Raw genomic sequence first — 14,937 nt, 5'->3', positions numbered from 1 at the left:
CCGGTAGCGATGGCAGCGGGTGGTTCCGAGAACCAGTAGCAAAAATCTCTGCCCCCCTCCCCCCGCCTATGCCCAGCTGAGCCGTGCGATCATCAGGGGCTTTTTTTTTTACTTTTAAAAGCATTTTTTCTTCGGCTGAAAAAATGCTTTTAAAAGTTAAAAAAAAAAGCCTCTGATGATCGCACGGCTCAGCTGGGATCGTTAGAGCCTTTTAAAACTATTTTTTCTACAACCTCTTCGGCCGAAGAGGTTGTAGAAAAAATGCTTTTAAAAGTTAAAAAAAAAAAAAGGCCACGCCCACCCAGTCACATTACCCCACCACCAAGCCACGCCTACAGAACCGATAGTAAATTTTACATTTCACCACTGCCTTGAAGGGTCTTTGGTGCTCTCTGAGTTTGGCTGTTTTCCTGCAGATGTTTCATTACCCAAACTAGGTAACATCAGCAGTGCTAGTGCTAATATTAGCTAGTGATAGTTACTGAAGCTAGCTAGCATCACTAGCACTGATGATGCTACCTAGTTTAGGTAATGAAATGTCTGCAAGAAAACAACCAAGCTTAAAAAGCTCCAAGGACCCTCATTTCAAATATTTGTTACAAATATTCTCCTTTATCAAAATCCATACTATACTTACTATATACTACAGTAACAACTATCATGACAATCAGTTTGGTGCAGTGGTTAATGCATCAGGCTAGAAACTGGGAAGTCATGAGTTCTAGTTCCACCTGAAACACAAAGCCAGCTTGGTGGCCTTGAGCCAGTCACTTTTTCTCAGGAAGGAGGCAACCACAAACCACTTCTGAAAAACCTTTCAAAGAAACCGGCAGAGACTTCTCCAGGCAGTCTCCAAGAATTGGATATGATTAAAAAGAAGAAAAAAAGAAAGTATGATAGATCTTAGCCTACTTCAGACGTATGTTTCCTACATGGAGTGCAAGGTACACAGAACAAAACCTAACTAAAATACATATGTTTTACATATCCAAAAAGGTGGACATAGAGTACTTAATGTTGACACTTTTTATACAGTGTAGGAATTCATTTGTAATGAAGAATCACGAGGGAAGTGTGTGTGCTTTTTTCCCAGCAAACAAGTTTGTGTGAAGCATTTGCATGACTTAAAAGAAAATTGAATGAAGGCTCAACTACCCACCCATGTAGCTCATTTAAGTATACATTTTATTTTTCATTTCACAAATGAAATTGTGAAATATACATAAGAATCATCACATTGTAGTGGTCTGTAAATAAGGCTGAGTCCTAATGGGTTAATAATCACTCATCACGCCAAGTAAAAAACAGATATTTTAATTTTATCTTGTTTTATTTAACTGGGTTTATACACTGCTCAAATCAATACCATGGGTATTAAGCCATCATGCTTTAAAAAGAAGGTTAAAACAACAGAGTAACAATTGCAATTATAACTTTGTGACACGCCAAGGAGCAATAAAATGCTATTAAGCAGACACCTCATTGGAAAAGGGAAGAGCCTCAGAACAGCCACATCTGTCCCTAAGAAAAAGCCAAGCTTAACGCCTTTCCCAAATCACAGCAGATAGAGGTCATTTGGATGGCAGGGGACCTGCTGTTTCAAAAAAAGAGAGTGATTGAAGGTCTGCCACCTGGGTCTCTGGTAATAGTATTCTTTGAGAAAGGGAACCTTAGGGAGCCCACCATTCCTAAGCTTAGTAGATGGGCATACGTAACTGGCAGTCCCAAAGGTATCCAAGTCCTGTAGGACTTAAAGGTGACATAAAAGATATTTAATTCCACAGAAGCTAGCTATTAATCCATGCAGCTCTGGAAATGGTTATATGGGTAAACGGAGACAAATCCATAACTACTCAAACTGCTACATCCTAGGCTAGATATATGTCCAACCTACAGGGAAAATTAATTTAATCCACATTTGGGTAGATCATAGAACTTTTCTTTCCATATCAGCTATCCAATTTCTAAGATTTACTAGAAGGCTCTTTCTTTTTACTTTTCTGTGGTAGTGACCTGATTAGGGTAGAATAAGAAGAAAGTCTATTCTAACTGGTCACAACCAAACTGTAGAATTGTCCATCCAATGAAATTCAGGTAGTCTCTCTTTTGCCATCTTGTACTAATCAATGAAGAATTTTTAAACATTTTATTTACTTGATAAATGTTTTTTACCATTAAAAATATTTCATATATTGTTTTATCATTATGAATTTATGGCTGTAAATATCCTGTAGGGTTCTTAGCACATGCATTTGAAAAGTTGTTCTATATAAATAAAACTTTGCATTGTATCTTCATTTCAACTCCAGTACATATAAATTATTGCCCATAAGCCAGCACATAGGTATATCTTGGACAATGTAAAGATCCTACACATGCACAGAGCCAATTTTGTGCACTTTTCCATTATATTGTGATAAAGTACAGTTAACATGTAATGCTTGTTTGGGAACTACTCAGTGTTTCCAGTGAAAAGATGAAATGTACTTTAGTGCATAAAAGATAATAAAGCAAGTGGCTCAGTATGCCCCAATTCACCCAATGCTAAAACTGATCCCCCTTCCTTGGATTTTCTATCATACCTCCCATCCAATCACCTGTGCTAATGTAGTAGTAAAGCAGAAGCGCAAGCGTTTATCTCCAGATACAATCTATAATATATTGAACAGCCTAGATATTGCAAAGTATGCAACAGTGCCTATAAACGTTAACAATTAATTTTGCAACTAAAGATGCAACAGTTACTTTTAAAAAAGAATAAATAGCACAACAATCCTATTTGGTAGAATTCTCAGTGGCTAACATCCATTTCAGACCATTGCCCAGAGATTTATTTTCTGCAAAACTCAGAAACAGGATATGCAATAAAGAGCACATTGTTGTAGTATATATATTGCATGACTTCAGGCAGGTCAGTCAGTTCATATACTGCCATTACGTTCTAGTTATTTAGACTTGCTGGTTTTGGCTCTAAGAACTTCTGGTAAATGCAAAATAATTTAAATCTCTATCACCAAAAGCTATTAAGTCATTCCATTGTCTGTTTTATGAGAAATATAATATCATCAATCAGAAAAGTAAAAAGGAAGAAGTTTTAACAGGGTAAAATAGCAATAGCACTTAGACATATACTGCATCACAGTGCTTTACTAAGCTGTTTACAGAGCCAGCATATTGCCCCCAACAATCTGGGGGCAATATTTTACCGATCTTGGAAGGATGGAAGGCTGAGTCAACCTTGAGCCAGTGAGAATTGAACTGCTGGCAGTTGGCAGTCAGCAGAATTAGCCTGCAATGCTGCATTCTAACCTCTGCACCACTACCACGGCTCTTCAAAACATCTTGAAATTGGGCATAAGGTGAAATCTAGATAGGCTTTCCCCTTCGCTATCAGAATCAAGTCTATTGAGAAGCAGCAGTAGCACAAAATTGGATACACCACGCAGAATATTCTGACTGGATTATTTATATCATAATGATAAAATACAGTAATATGCTTCTGGTGTGGTGGTGCCATCTTCTTTGAGTGACTTCTTTGTCATGCCTCCCTTATAAACCTTCCCAAATTTTCTTTCCGTTCAGTTTTCCAAAACTAATGCTTTCCAAATGTTTTGGGACTGAAATACCCACAAGAAATAGCAAGTCTTATCCTGGTTTGGGAAAACTGTTTTTGTTAGGGTCAGTGCAAGAAAATTTTCAGATCTGACTTAGGCTATAACCTAACTATTCTAAAAGTCACATTTTTCCCATTAAAACTACTGAAGCAAAAGCAAAATAATTCCATCAGGTATTAATGGAAATGCCAATGCTGCCATGTTAAATGAAAAGGAAGGTTGTGCTAGACACTGGATTTTTGTTAGAATTAGGTTAGCATAACTGGACTGGCAATCTTATTCTTATCTTTCCTGCACCCTCCCCTAGTACAGCAGCCTTAATCTTAACTTCAAAATCAGAGACATATTCAGACAATGCTACAGCATACAGGAGGTGTCATTTTTAGGTGTTAAGAAGAGCTTCAGGAGTGAGAAAAGCACTGGGAGACCTAATGTGGGCCCAACCCCACACTGCAGCATTCACTGGCTCACACATGGCTATCCCAAACCTCCCAAGGTCTCCCCTTTCCCCTGAGGCACTCCACTTCCTGTCCCTCAAGGGTCTGCTTTCCATCCCACTGGGTCCCACACCCTCCTCCTCACACACACCCCATCCTTGATTGGTCACTTGCCTTTTATTCTTGATCTCCTTCTGGAAGCGCCTGCTGCACTATGCAGCCTTCATACACAGTGGAGGCCCAACATTTTTGCCCCAGAAGAAGGCATCAAGTTGCAAACAGCCACAATAAATTGCAGCTCCTCCACAATGGCACCCACTTCCAGAATAGAGTTATATGGCCTGCAGGAAGGTCAAGGGATAGCTTTCTCAATACATCTCCAAAGACCGAGCAGAGCAGGATTGGGGAGGGGAGGATAGTCATGGGAGGCGCTGCAACGTATCTTCAGTTTGTTGTAAGCATTTGAATTTTGTTCATACAACTGTAGAGACACTTCAGTAGCCATAACATCAAACTCTGGCCATAAGTGGGGGAGGGGGGTTGTGGGGGGAGAGTCTGTCATAATTTTGAAGTCACTAAGCAAATAGTCATTAAGTCAAGGACCACCTTTATAACTAACTGGAAGAAACTAAAAAACAATTAATATGAGCAATATCTCAAAGAAGTATCTCAAAATAAGTCATAAAGCCACTCCCCAGTAATAAAAGGGAGTAAAGAGCATTTATATATCATCCTAATATCTACAACGAGTGTATCTACAGAATCAGAGTATCAAATTATTTTCTTCTGAGGGAAGTTTTTACTGTATTAAATATTAAGTTAAAAAAACCCTCCACCATCCCACTCTAAAAAATCCTGTCTGGTGTACTTTTCAACAATACAAGTTCCAACTGTAATGCAGCTATCTTCTGTAAAGTAATTGTTTGATTCTTTGATTATCTTAGGTTACAATAAAAGTTTATGACACCATGACTCTCTATGAAGCATCTGTTACATAAACAGGAAATAAAAGGAACAATCACATATAAAGCTGTTGTTTTCTTGTAATTCAATTTGCCTTAAGGTTTGATTTGAAAAACTCAACTCTTAAATTATCAATATTTAAAACTTAACCATCCACCATTCTAAACCTTCAGTAGCTCAAATTCTCAGATTTCTCCATCTGGAATTCCAACAGCCTGTCCTTATTACTTCTTCAAAATAGCAAAATAGAAATGTGTGAGCATATGTCTATGTGTATATAGAACACTAGTGAAGAGTTAATGGAAAAAACTAGCATGATTAAGCAAAACTATGTTTGAAGAATGGTAGACAAGATAGCAAGCCAACAGTGACTCACATCCAGCATATCAGTCACATACATGCAAACAAATCTTATTTGTGATACTTACAAGTGTTACTTGTAATGGCTGCTGTTCCTCAGTTCTTCAGAATGGCTTATATAAAGTTTTCGCATTTTACATTACCAATCCTGCAGTAAAATTGTTTTGTGTCTTTAGAATATTATATTGACCAATTTCTATTATATTAAAATGTAGGACTTTATGTCACACTAAGTCGTGGTTTGCTTAGCCACATTTTTTTTTTAAAAAAATGGCTAAAAATACAGTCACTGTGTATAAGCCATGTGGCTGGTTTCATGGAACATACTAAATTAAAGCCATATTTTAAAACATAGTATATGAACCAGACCCCCATCAAAATAGAAAACCAAATTTCAAGCAAGTTTTCAATGTAAGGTGATTCAGTAACATTATTTTTCAGATGCAATATAACTGCATTTAAATCTCTATTTATTATGAATACTGGCTGATTTTACCCTCATATTTGCAATTTTTAAAAGGGGATATTAATGATTATGTTCATGTAACTCACTTTTCCTTAATTGAACCAAGTTTTAGTCAACCATATTTCATGGATTTGTATGAAACATAAATCAGCCAGTGTGGCTGGATTTGCTAGGTTGAAATATGGTCTACTCCACACCCTCTTAAAAAATAAATAATGGGGGAATGGAGTGATTAGTAATCACAAACAGTAAATTCTATATTTTGATCAGAATATCTGGTTTCTTCTTCTGAAGAACAAGTAAAAAGCCTTTGATTCCTCATTAAGTGACTTGTACTGTATGTAAACTCCATTCCAAATTATATAAGGAGAGAAAAATTCTGCATTATGTTTAAAGATGTAGGAATAGATAGAAGTAAAATTATTCAGAGTTCTGCAAATAGAAGAACCATGTGAGTAGAAAAATATCTGGGCAATAGTTTGCATTCCTCCAGATTTGCATTCCTCCAAAACATCTTTCATCTTTTATAATAGAGTGGACAGTTTTTATACTTATGTATATTTTATTTTGATGAGAACCCTGCCCTCTATCAACTGCAGCACTGTAGGAAAGGCATGGGCTTAGAATGAACAGAGTTCAGGTCCAAGCATTTATTTTATTACTGTATCAGAACTTAGCAGAGTCCTTTTACATTCTCAGTTATACCCAGTAAACTTTCATTTCAAGAAAAATTCAGAGGGAGAAGAATTATCTTGCTGCTGTTACTCTGAAATAATTAGGAATGTGATTAACTGACTGCCAGTTACCTGGGGTCCTACAATAAATACATCCTTACCCTATACAGCAAAAGGGGCAGAAAACTGAAAGCCCCCAAAGAGGAAGGTATATTAAGCATCCTGACATCCATGCATATGTTTGGATTTCAACTCCCATAATTTCTGATCATCCTGGCTACAGCTTATGGGGTTCAAGACAGCTGGGAAGAAACATATAACAGTGTTTGGAGCACAGATTAAAGCCGGTGTCATCAATGGCACCAAACTATTCCACCTAGAAGACAATCAGGCTTTCCTCTTTCCGTCCCAGAAAAGTTTCTTAGCAATTAAGTATACAGAAATTGAGAATGAAAAACAGTCCGTCTTTCTCGCGAACATGGCACAAGCACCCACATTTTACTGAAATAATGCCTAGGTGCACCCCAATGCTTCCCCCCACCCTCTCCTCCACTCTCATTATACTTTGCGCCCTGATCCTTCTCGATCCCATCGCCGCCTCTAAGCTAGCCCCCGTTTTTCCCTCCCGCCTGGCTCTCCGCAGCAAGGGTGGCTGGAGCGCCGACCGGGGCACAAGGAAGGCCAGATTTTGAGGGGTGGGAAAGGATCATATCTGTTACCTGCGTGGGGCGATGCCTGGCAAAGCGCATGCGCCGACTAGAGCGCCTTGGCTCCACCTTCTTCAGACCACGCAGGCGCATAATCCATGATCGGCTCGGTTCAGCCTATGATCGCCTCGCGAATTCCCTTTTCCTGAGAGTTTCTAATGGGAGCGGGCCGCGGGGAAGAGGCTTAACTTTTGGAAGATACGTTTACGGGGTTATAAATGAAAATGAGTAATTTGTCGGTAGTATCTTTAATCTTTTGGGTTGCATAGATGGAAAGGAAGAATAACAATTGCAATTGTGGCACACATTTTCCTTGGCATTGAAATACCGGTAGTCTCAATGCAATGGAATTACTTCCAGAGAAAGCAAAAAAGATCGATTCAGCAGCACTTCACTGTAGGAATTTTAAGCCATTTTATGATCCGGGTTTTAATTAGCTGATCCTTTATCCCTAAGAAACGAATTGGCCTTATTTCACGGATCTCATTACTGTACAGTAGTGATATAGAGCTGGTTTTCAGTGATAGGTTTACAAAATGCATAATTCTTAACATGGTCAAATTCATTAGGAGCTGCCAAGCAGTGTGTAGTCAATTAGTGGTGTACACAACATGTATTTTTGGAGTGGCAAATTGATAGCATGGGGTTTCCTGCTTGTTGTAGACTGACAGGAATGGTCCTATTCATCTCTCAAGATTCTGCTCTGAATTCCCCAGAGTTGTTGGTAAATCTAGAGAAGGGGGAAACTCCAAGTAAAACAAAGGCTTTATTATGACAAATCAAAATGTTACTTACAGGAGAGTGAAGTTTTCATTTTCCTCAGAACTCTTCTTCAGGCCAGTGATTACAAATGCATCAAATGGAGAGAAAGAAGAGAATCCAAAAGTTGAGCCACATGTTTCAGAGTCACCCCAAAATAGATTGTGGCCTGAAAGCATTCTTCATTGCTGGGTATGGATATTTTAAACCCAGCTATCTTTGTCCCTCTTTGTTGCTTGCAGGCGCATTGACACTTCTGTGCTGGTTTCAAAACATTCTTAGCAAAACAAGAAGTCAGTAAATCCAGGTGCTTCTGTTTGATTTTCCACTGGCTTTGTCCTTCCATTGCTCATGCTTCACTGGAGAAGTAATAAGTAAATGAGTTGAAGAATGCAGATGAATCCTATACAGGTAGTCCTCAATTTACAACTGTTCACTTAGCAACAGTTCAAAGTTACAATGACACTGAAAAAAGTGACTTATGAACATTTTCCACACTTGTGACCATTATTGTGAAAAACAGTAATGTCACATTTTTCAGTGTCTTTGCAACTTTGAACAGTCAATAAATGAACTGTTGTAAGTTGAGGACTACCTGTACCACTTTTGAAAATGCACATACAGATAGTCAACTTATAACCACAATTGAGCCCAGAATTTATGTTGCTGAGTGAGAAATTTGTTCAGTGAGTTTTGCCCTTTTCATTTTATGACTTTTGTTGCCACAATTGTTAAGTGAATCACTGTGGTTGTTAAGTTAGGAACACGGTTGTTAAGTGAATCTGGCTTTCCCATTGACTTTGCTTGTTAGAAGGGCACAAAAGGGGACCACATGACTCTAGGACACAGCAATCATAAATGTAGGTCAGTTGTCAAGCATCTGAATTTTGATCATGGGGATGCTGCAACGGTCGTAAGTGTGAAAAACAATCATAAGTCACTTTTTTCAGTGCAGTTATAACTTCAAACGGTCACTAAACGAACTGCTGTAAATCGAGGACTACCTGTGTGCTAAAGCAGGTCTCCTGTTAATCTAATTGTCTTGAAAAAAGGCTACAGTGAAGCACATGTACTGCAATTGTTATAAGGAGGAAAACTTGTTAATCTTGAATGCAATTAAAGCAGCAGTGCTATGCATACTTTTGAAGAAAAATGTCATTAACCGGCATTTTAAGATGCAGGTAGAAAACAAGATATTTTTTTTCAGCAGATTCCAAAACTTGCACATAGTCCAAATCTTCCTTCTTCCTGGTAATTTGTTTCTGCATCTGGGATGGTATTACTAATTTTCCGAGTGATTTGGAATCCGTCCGTGTCTAGCTTTAATTAATCCAGGAGATTTAGTTGAGGGGAAGATTTTTTTTCCCTTCCTTTCGGTCTAAATACTTTTTTTGATTTAACAATAAAGCGCCGTTCAACCTTTTAGCACTAACAGCGAAATATACCCTCTTCTAGGCTGAACTCTTGTTTGCGCCTATATGTGCCCAGTCGCTGCTTCCCCGCCCTTCGACGCATCGTCCCTTTAACTCAAAAGAGTTCTCGTTTTCCTTTCGGCTACGAAAAGGCAGCTTAATTGGGGCGGCCAGGTTTTAACCTCATCGGGCAGGGACGGAAGTAGAAGAATTGCAGGGAGTTCGGATTTGGTGCCGAAGTACCGGAGGGGAGTGCCTCAGTCCGGAAACCAAAGACCTCGTGATTGCAATAAGGAATTCGGCGCTGGTTTACTTCTGGACTGCGGAGGGGCTGGTGGATTTCCTTGAGTGCTTCTTTGCGGAAGAAACGGCTAGAGCGAGCCGGAGAGCCTGGCCTTTGGCCTGTTCCGGGAGATCGAAGAAACAGCTACGCACCGTCTGAGCGCGAGTAGCTCAAGCGGAATTCCGCGCTCGTGTGAAACAGACACACAGAGAGAGAGAAATTGGGCAACTTGCAGACTTTCGTCGTATGAGAGTTGGAGCCCGAAACCGTAAGAGGCGATGGGAATAGAGAGCGGGGCGCGGCAACGTGGAAAGAGCGGGGTTTGAAAGCTTCGGCTAAGGCTACTGTAAAGCGAATGGTTATTAAAGGCTGGAAGGAAAGGCGTGGAATTGCTTTATACGCCTTTGTGGAGGGGGAAAAAAGGAGCGCGTAATAACGCAGATGCAGGAGCGCTAGAATCTTGGCGAGGGCCGAGTTTCTCCGCTGCAAGAAGCCAGGATAAAATAACCTCGCATTTGCCTCGGTGGGTCGGTGAAGTTTGGCCTAGTACAGCTCGTCAGCCTTTTTCCCGGCCGGCCCTATGTAGTCGGCAGCCGCTCGGGAAGTCCCGAAATGAAGGGAGCGGTGGAGCTTCGGCAGGTCTCGGTCTGGAGTGACTATGTGCGAGGCCGTTGGCTGCGGGAACTGCTGGATCAGCGTCGTTCCGGGGAGCCTCCCAGCCGCGTCCTAACCAGCCCCGACAAGCATCATCTGATTCTCCTGTGGAACCAGCTGGCTTCCCAGCCTCGACTGGTGGCTTTTCAGCGCCTGGGGCTCGATGGAGGGGACCTGGAGAAGACCTGGAAGCCGCCTCAGCCCCCAGTGGTGGAGCTGCTTTTCCTGGAAAGCCCTGCCACAACTGTCTCCTGGGTGTTGGCTATCATTTGGGAGCAAGGCAGGACTGAAATCTGGCGCTTTGTGCCCACCTCCGGATGGCACTTGCTGCAGAGCCTGGAACTGTGCCATGGAGCCCGGGCTCGGATTGTCTCCATTTGCAGCTTGGGGGACCAGCTTGTGTGGTGTGAAGAGAGGCCTCCTTTGGATGCTCAGCCGACTCCTGAGAGAAGAGCCTTCCAGTATTGTATTTGTGTTCGAGGCCTTCAGGTTGGAGAGCAGGAAGTCCAGCTGAGCCCTCTCAGGGTTATCTTGCACAATAGCCCTGTTTACCAAGTCTTGGCCAAACCCTGTGGAGTCTTTCTTGTCCCCACCCTAGCCACCTTCCCAAGAATAGCCAAGTTTGTCCTCATTTGGCGACCTGAAATGGCTGATATTGTTATTGCTGCGCCACACGGTCCGTGTGTTTCCATAAAAGCCTCGCATGCAGGCAGCGATATAGACTTCAAAAAGCTAGTGCTGAGTTACGTGGGGTTCTTGGAATCCATGAAAAATTTGGCTGTTCACAGCTGTGCCCTATCCAATTGTGGAGAACTGCTCTTGATCATGCGAACGGGCACCATCCAGGGAGTCCAACCTAATGGCGTGTGGCGACCTGTCTTTGACTTTGAGGGAGGCATTTTGTCTTCAGGAGAGCACGTCCAACTAAAGGTATTTGGGGACATCCTGGCTTGCTTGCTGAAGGATACTCTTTATCTTGTGGATTTGAACAATAGAGAACTGATAGAAAACAAAGTCCTGAGCACTGAAAGAGTACACTTTTTGGATTCTCCTACCATAGAAGAAGAAATCCAGCTCTTTGCTCAGGATGGCATTTACATTCTTGACTTCTCAGGCTCAGATCAAGGCTGCCAGTCTGAATCCAACCTGGTGCAGGTGGTGTTTGAAGAAGCCTGCAAATACTATCAAAGACGGAGTCTCAGTAGTTCCCAACTCACTGTGGAGAAACTGAAGAAGGGGGGAATGTTTCAGGCTCCTGTTGCACTGTCTTCCATCCTGTGCCATAGTCTTGATCCCAAAGGAAAAAAGCTCACGTCCCTCCCAGAATCTTATACCAAGCTCCTGAGCACAATGCAGTTAGAACTGCAAAATTATCAAGATCTGGAGTTCCTCAAGTTGCACGTGGTTCAAGCTTCAGAAAGTGAGGTAAAGAGCTATGGTGAAGCCCTGGTGGAGCAAGAACTTAGCCGCCTTCTACACTTGGACTTGAGCAGAGAGAACTTGGCATACCTGAATGTCATATTCACTGCCTTCCCTGGGGCTTTCTGGAAAGCTATCCAGAACCATCTCCAGCTACAAGAGAATGGGGATGGCATTTTGGTAGCTAGAGCCACTCCAGATGTATGGAAAAAAATTCTGGGGGGAGCTGCTCCTAGCCCAACTAAGCAAGAAGAAAGCCCTCCAAATGGAGTATTCCCCTTCTTTGAACTTGTCTGTCTTTCTCTTCTCGAGTTCAAGCCTAAATGGTTGCCTCACTTTGTGGAGCTATCCCAACAATATTTGGGTGCGTCTTGGACTTATAAAAGCAAAGAAGGGCCTGAGGGCGGTGTGCCCCTGTATAAGAGAGCACTGGCTGTACTGCCAAGGTGTGCTAGATGTCCAAGAGCAGATGGAGAAATGGAAATTGAGCTCTTGCTCTGTAGCCAGAGGCCCAAAGCAATCCTCCAAGCCATGGATCTCCTTATCCAATATGGGAAATGGCAGCATGTGATGGAGACAGCGGAGAAATTCTCCTTATTGAGCCCTTTGCTAAACAAAGAGATTTTTATTAACCTCCTGGGGGAGTTTTCCCGGCACCGGGCACTGGACCCCTATTTGGACAAGTTGTGGGAGCTCTGCCCGGCAGATATGAGTGCCGCTGATGTCCTGAGCATTATTCAGCGACACCTAGCATCAGTAGAGCTCAACCCATTTCCTTTTGCACAAGATGGATCATCCCAACTTACTATTGCCCTGCTTAAACCACTGTTGTACAGACTGGCACGAAGTGAAACATCCCAGAATGAAGTTTTTGGACATGTCTTACAAGTCCCAACCTTTCCCCCACCAACACCACCCAGGAACCATCAGTCTTTTCCAAAAGCAGACTCCCAGGAAGATCTAACCTTCTTTCAAAACCAAACGTAGTTTTTATTGTCCAGGCTTAGAACAAGAAACATGAGTCTTTATATTCCAAGCTCATCCAGCTAAAATGGGAAGTTAAATCACAGCATCATGTATTGTCAATGACTTTGTTTGGAAGAGTGTAGAGCTTCTAGGAATGATTGGAAACCTATCTTTAAACTAGGGTAAATAAAGCATCTCTTCCCTAACCTTTCCGATATATTGGGATCATAATTCTCAAAATGAGAATTCTGGATTGTACAGTATTTCTAGCACATCTGGAGGGCATCAGTTGGGGACAGCTGCATATCAAAATAACGCAATTGTTTCAGTAAAATTTGAAATGTTACTACTGATGTACTCCCGTCCCTTCATGAATAATAATATGGGACTGTTTGACATTCTGATAACATGCCAATCTGTATTCATCAACTATATTTGTATATGAGTTTCACTGAGGAGTAGCAGTGTTCTTTTGTGCTCAGAAGTAGTCTTCCTCCAAGGCTGTTATGTGGATAAGGGGTTGATTATTATAGACTAAGGCAGGGGTGTCAAAGTCGGGTCATGGTGGAGTCACGTGACGTATCAAGACCTTTTCCTCCGCTAAACCAGACGTGGGCATGGCCAGTGCATGACGCATCTGGGCCACGGGCCGCAAGTTTGACAGCCCTGGTCTAAGGCATCTAAGATTAGTTTAGAGAAGATTTCTCTAAACTCTTATTTTATTCTTGATAATAAGTCTAAAAGTTTCATTTACCAGCCTTACTTCCTCCTAATGCTTTTGAAACTCCCTAAATGTAATCAACAGCTGCTGTATCTCTGAAAATAATTACTACTCAGGTGTATCACAGATTTAAGCAATATTTATCTTAAGCAGGGGAAGCCCCGCTGTTTTGACTGCCTTTATCTATGCACCTTTGTCCACTGTACAGCCTTTATTTTTTGCTTTTTAGAGAAGTGGAAAAGATTCATTATAATAATTTATGCCATATTTCTTTGTAAGAAAGTATACTTCTCCTAATGCTGCATTTCATATTTAAGCAAATTCTTCTTTGCTTTAAAATGGCAAGATTTGAAACAAAGTGCTATTATAATACAACTCCTGACAATGCTCTTATTAATCCATTCTGCTTTTCCATTTAAGTAAAACTAGCCCTCTCCATCAGGGATGGAGAACTTTTGTCTTCCAAACATTGCTATACTTCAATTTCTGGCACCCTCATGTCCTACATGTATAATGATAGGGTCTTTTTCTACATAGATTTAACAGAAATAGAGGAATCCTTAAGTGGTCTAACCATGAATATTATTTACTATGTGTAGGTAGTTGGTGATACAGCATTGTTTTAATTCTCATGAAACTGACAGGATTGTTTTTAAAAATATTTTCCCTGATGTGATCCAAAAAGGAGGTAGCTTGTTGAATAAAAGCAAGGGCTATCCTACTTCAGTTCTCTGTTTTAGAATGCTTTTAATAGCTGCTTTGCTGCCAATGTTTGATTTAAAAGGCAATGGGATACACGTGAAAACTGTTAAGAGATGGAAATCTGAAGCCCTCACAAAATTGCTGAAATCTTTGGAATCCCAGTTTGATTAAGGCTCAGAAATGTTAGAAATTAACATTTCCCCACACAAGTTCCCCACCCATTTTGAAAAGATGGCTGTGAGCAGGTACTTTACCTACTGTTTCTTTCTGCTGTAATTCTGTTGTCCTGCCGTACAGCTTCAAAAGTTTTCTGAGTGATTGTTTAGTAGAAAAAGGCTCTGGTTACACAGGACCTAGCCTGATATCTGAGAAACATGAATGAAAGCTAATGTATCCATTGACTAGGCTTGAGTTGCCTTCACTGCCTTGGCGAACTGGGATTTTTAGTGTAAAGCAAATAGTTTTCTTTCCAGTTATGAGCTTCCCCTTTCTGGAATAGAAGATAGACATCTAGGAGAACTCAAGAGCTACTCTAAATCTCCCTTTAGTCTGTCAGAAGCAAACAAGGGTGATGAAAGAACACAAAACATTTGGCTCATACCAAACAGGCCATCCAAATGTACAATACTTTTACTTCCTATAGGTAACATTCTTCAGAAACCTCAAGCTTCCTCATTCCAGAGCCATTTTAAAGTTATTTTTTAAGAGTTGGAAATTACTGTAAATGCCCCTCTTGATTATAAAGAGGCAAGGTCCTTTCTACTGTCTACAAACTAATGGATTCTTCGCTAGTGCTGGAT

General features: G+C 41.0%; 2 protein-coding genes across 2 annotated transcripts in view; one reads left to right on the top strand and one right to left on the bottom strand.

Moving 5' to 3' along the window:
- Positions 1–5,525, bottom strand: part of ARMH3 (armadillo like helical domain containing 3) — a 139,744-nt gene extending 134,219 nt beyond the window's left edge. Inside the window, exon 1 of the mRNA XM_070945228.1 lies at positions 5,443–5,525. The gene's annotated coding sequence lies outside the window, so the exon portion shown is untranslated. The remainder of the gene's footprint in view (positions 1–5,442) is intronic.
- A 4,115-nt stretch (positions 5,526–9,640) lies between these two features.
- On the top strand, positions 9,641–14,161 carry HPS6 (HPS6 biogenesis of lysosomal organelles complex 2 subunit 3). Its single transcript, XM_070946066.1, has one exon. It carries the CDS (start codon positions 10,288–10,290, stop codon positions 12,733–12,735), a length of 2,448 nt encoding a protein of 815 aa, XP_070802167.1. The 5' UTR covers positions 9,641–10,287; the 3' UTR covers positions 12,736–14,161.
- The last annotated feature ends 776 nt before the right edge of the window (positions 14,162–14,937 follow it).

The sequence above is a fragment of the Pituophis catenifer genome, unplaced genomic scaffold (genome assembly GCF_029215685.1).
Source record: "Pituophis catenifer annectens isolate HBS135680 unplaced genomic scaffold, rPitCat1.0.hap2 SCAF_6, whole genome shotgun sequence".
In the NCBI taxonomy this organism is placed as follows: domain Eukaryota; kingdom Metazoa; phylum Chordata; class Lepidosauria; order Squamata; family Colubridae; genus Pituophis; species Pituophis catenifer.
Note: the sequence above shows the minus strand (reverse complement) of the source record. Positions and strands in the feature narration are given on the sequence as shown.

Excerpts from the sequence above, each read along its gene's own strand:
- HPS6 (XM_070946066.1), top strand. The coding sequence starts at position 10,288 with ATGAAGGGAGCGGTGGAGCTTCGGCAGGTCTCGGTCTGGAGTGACTAT.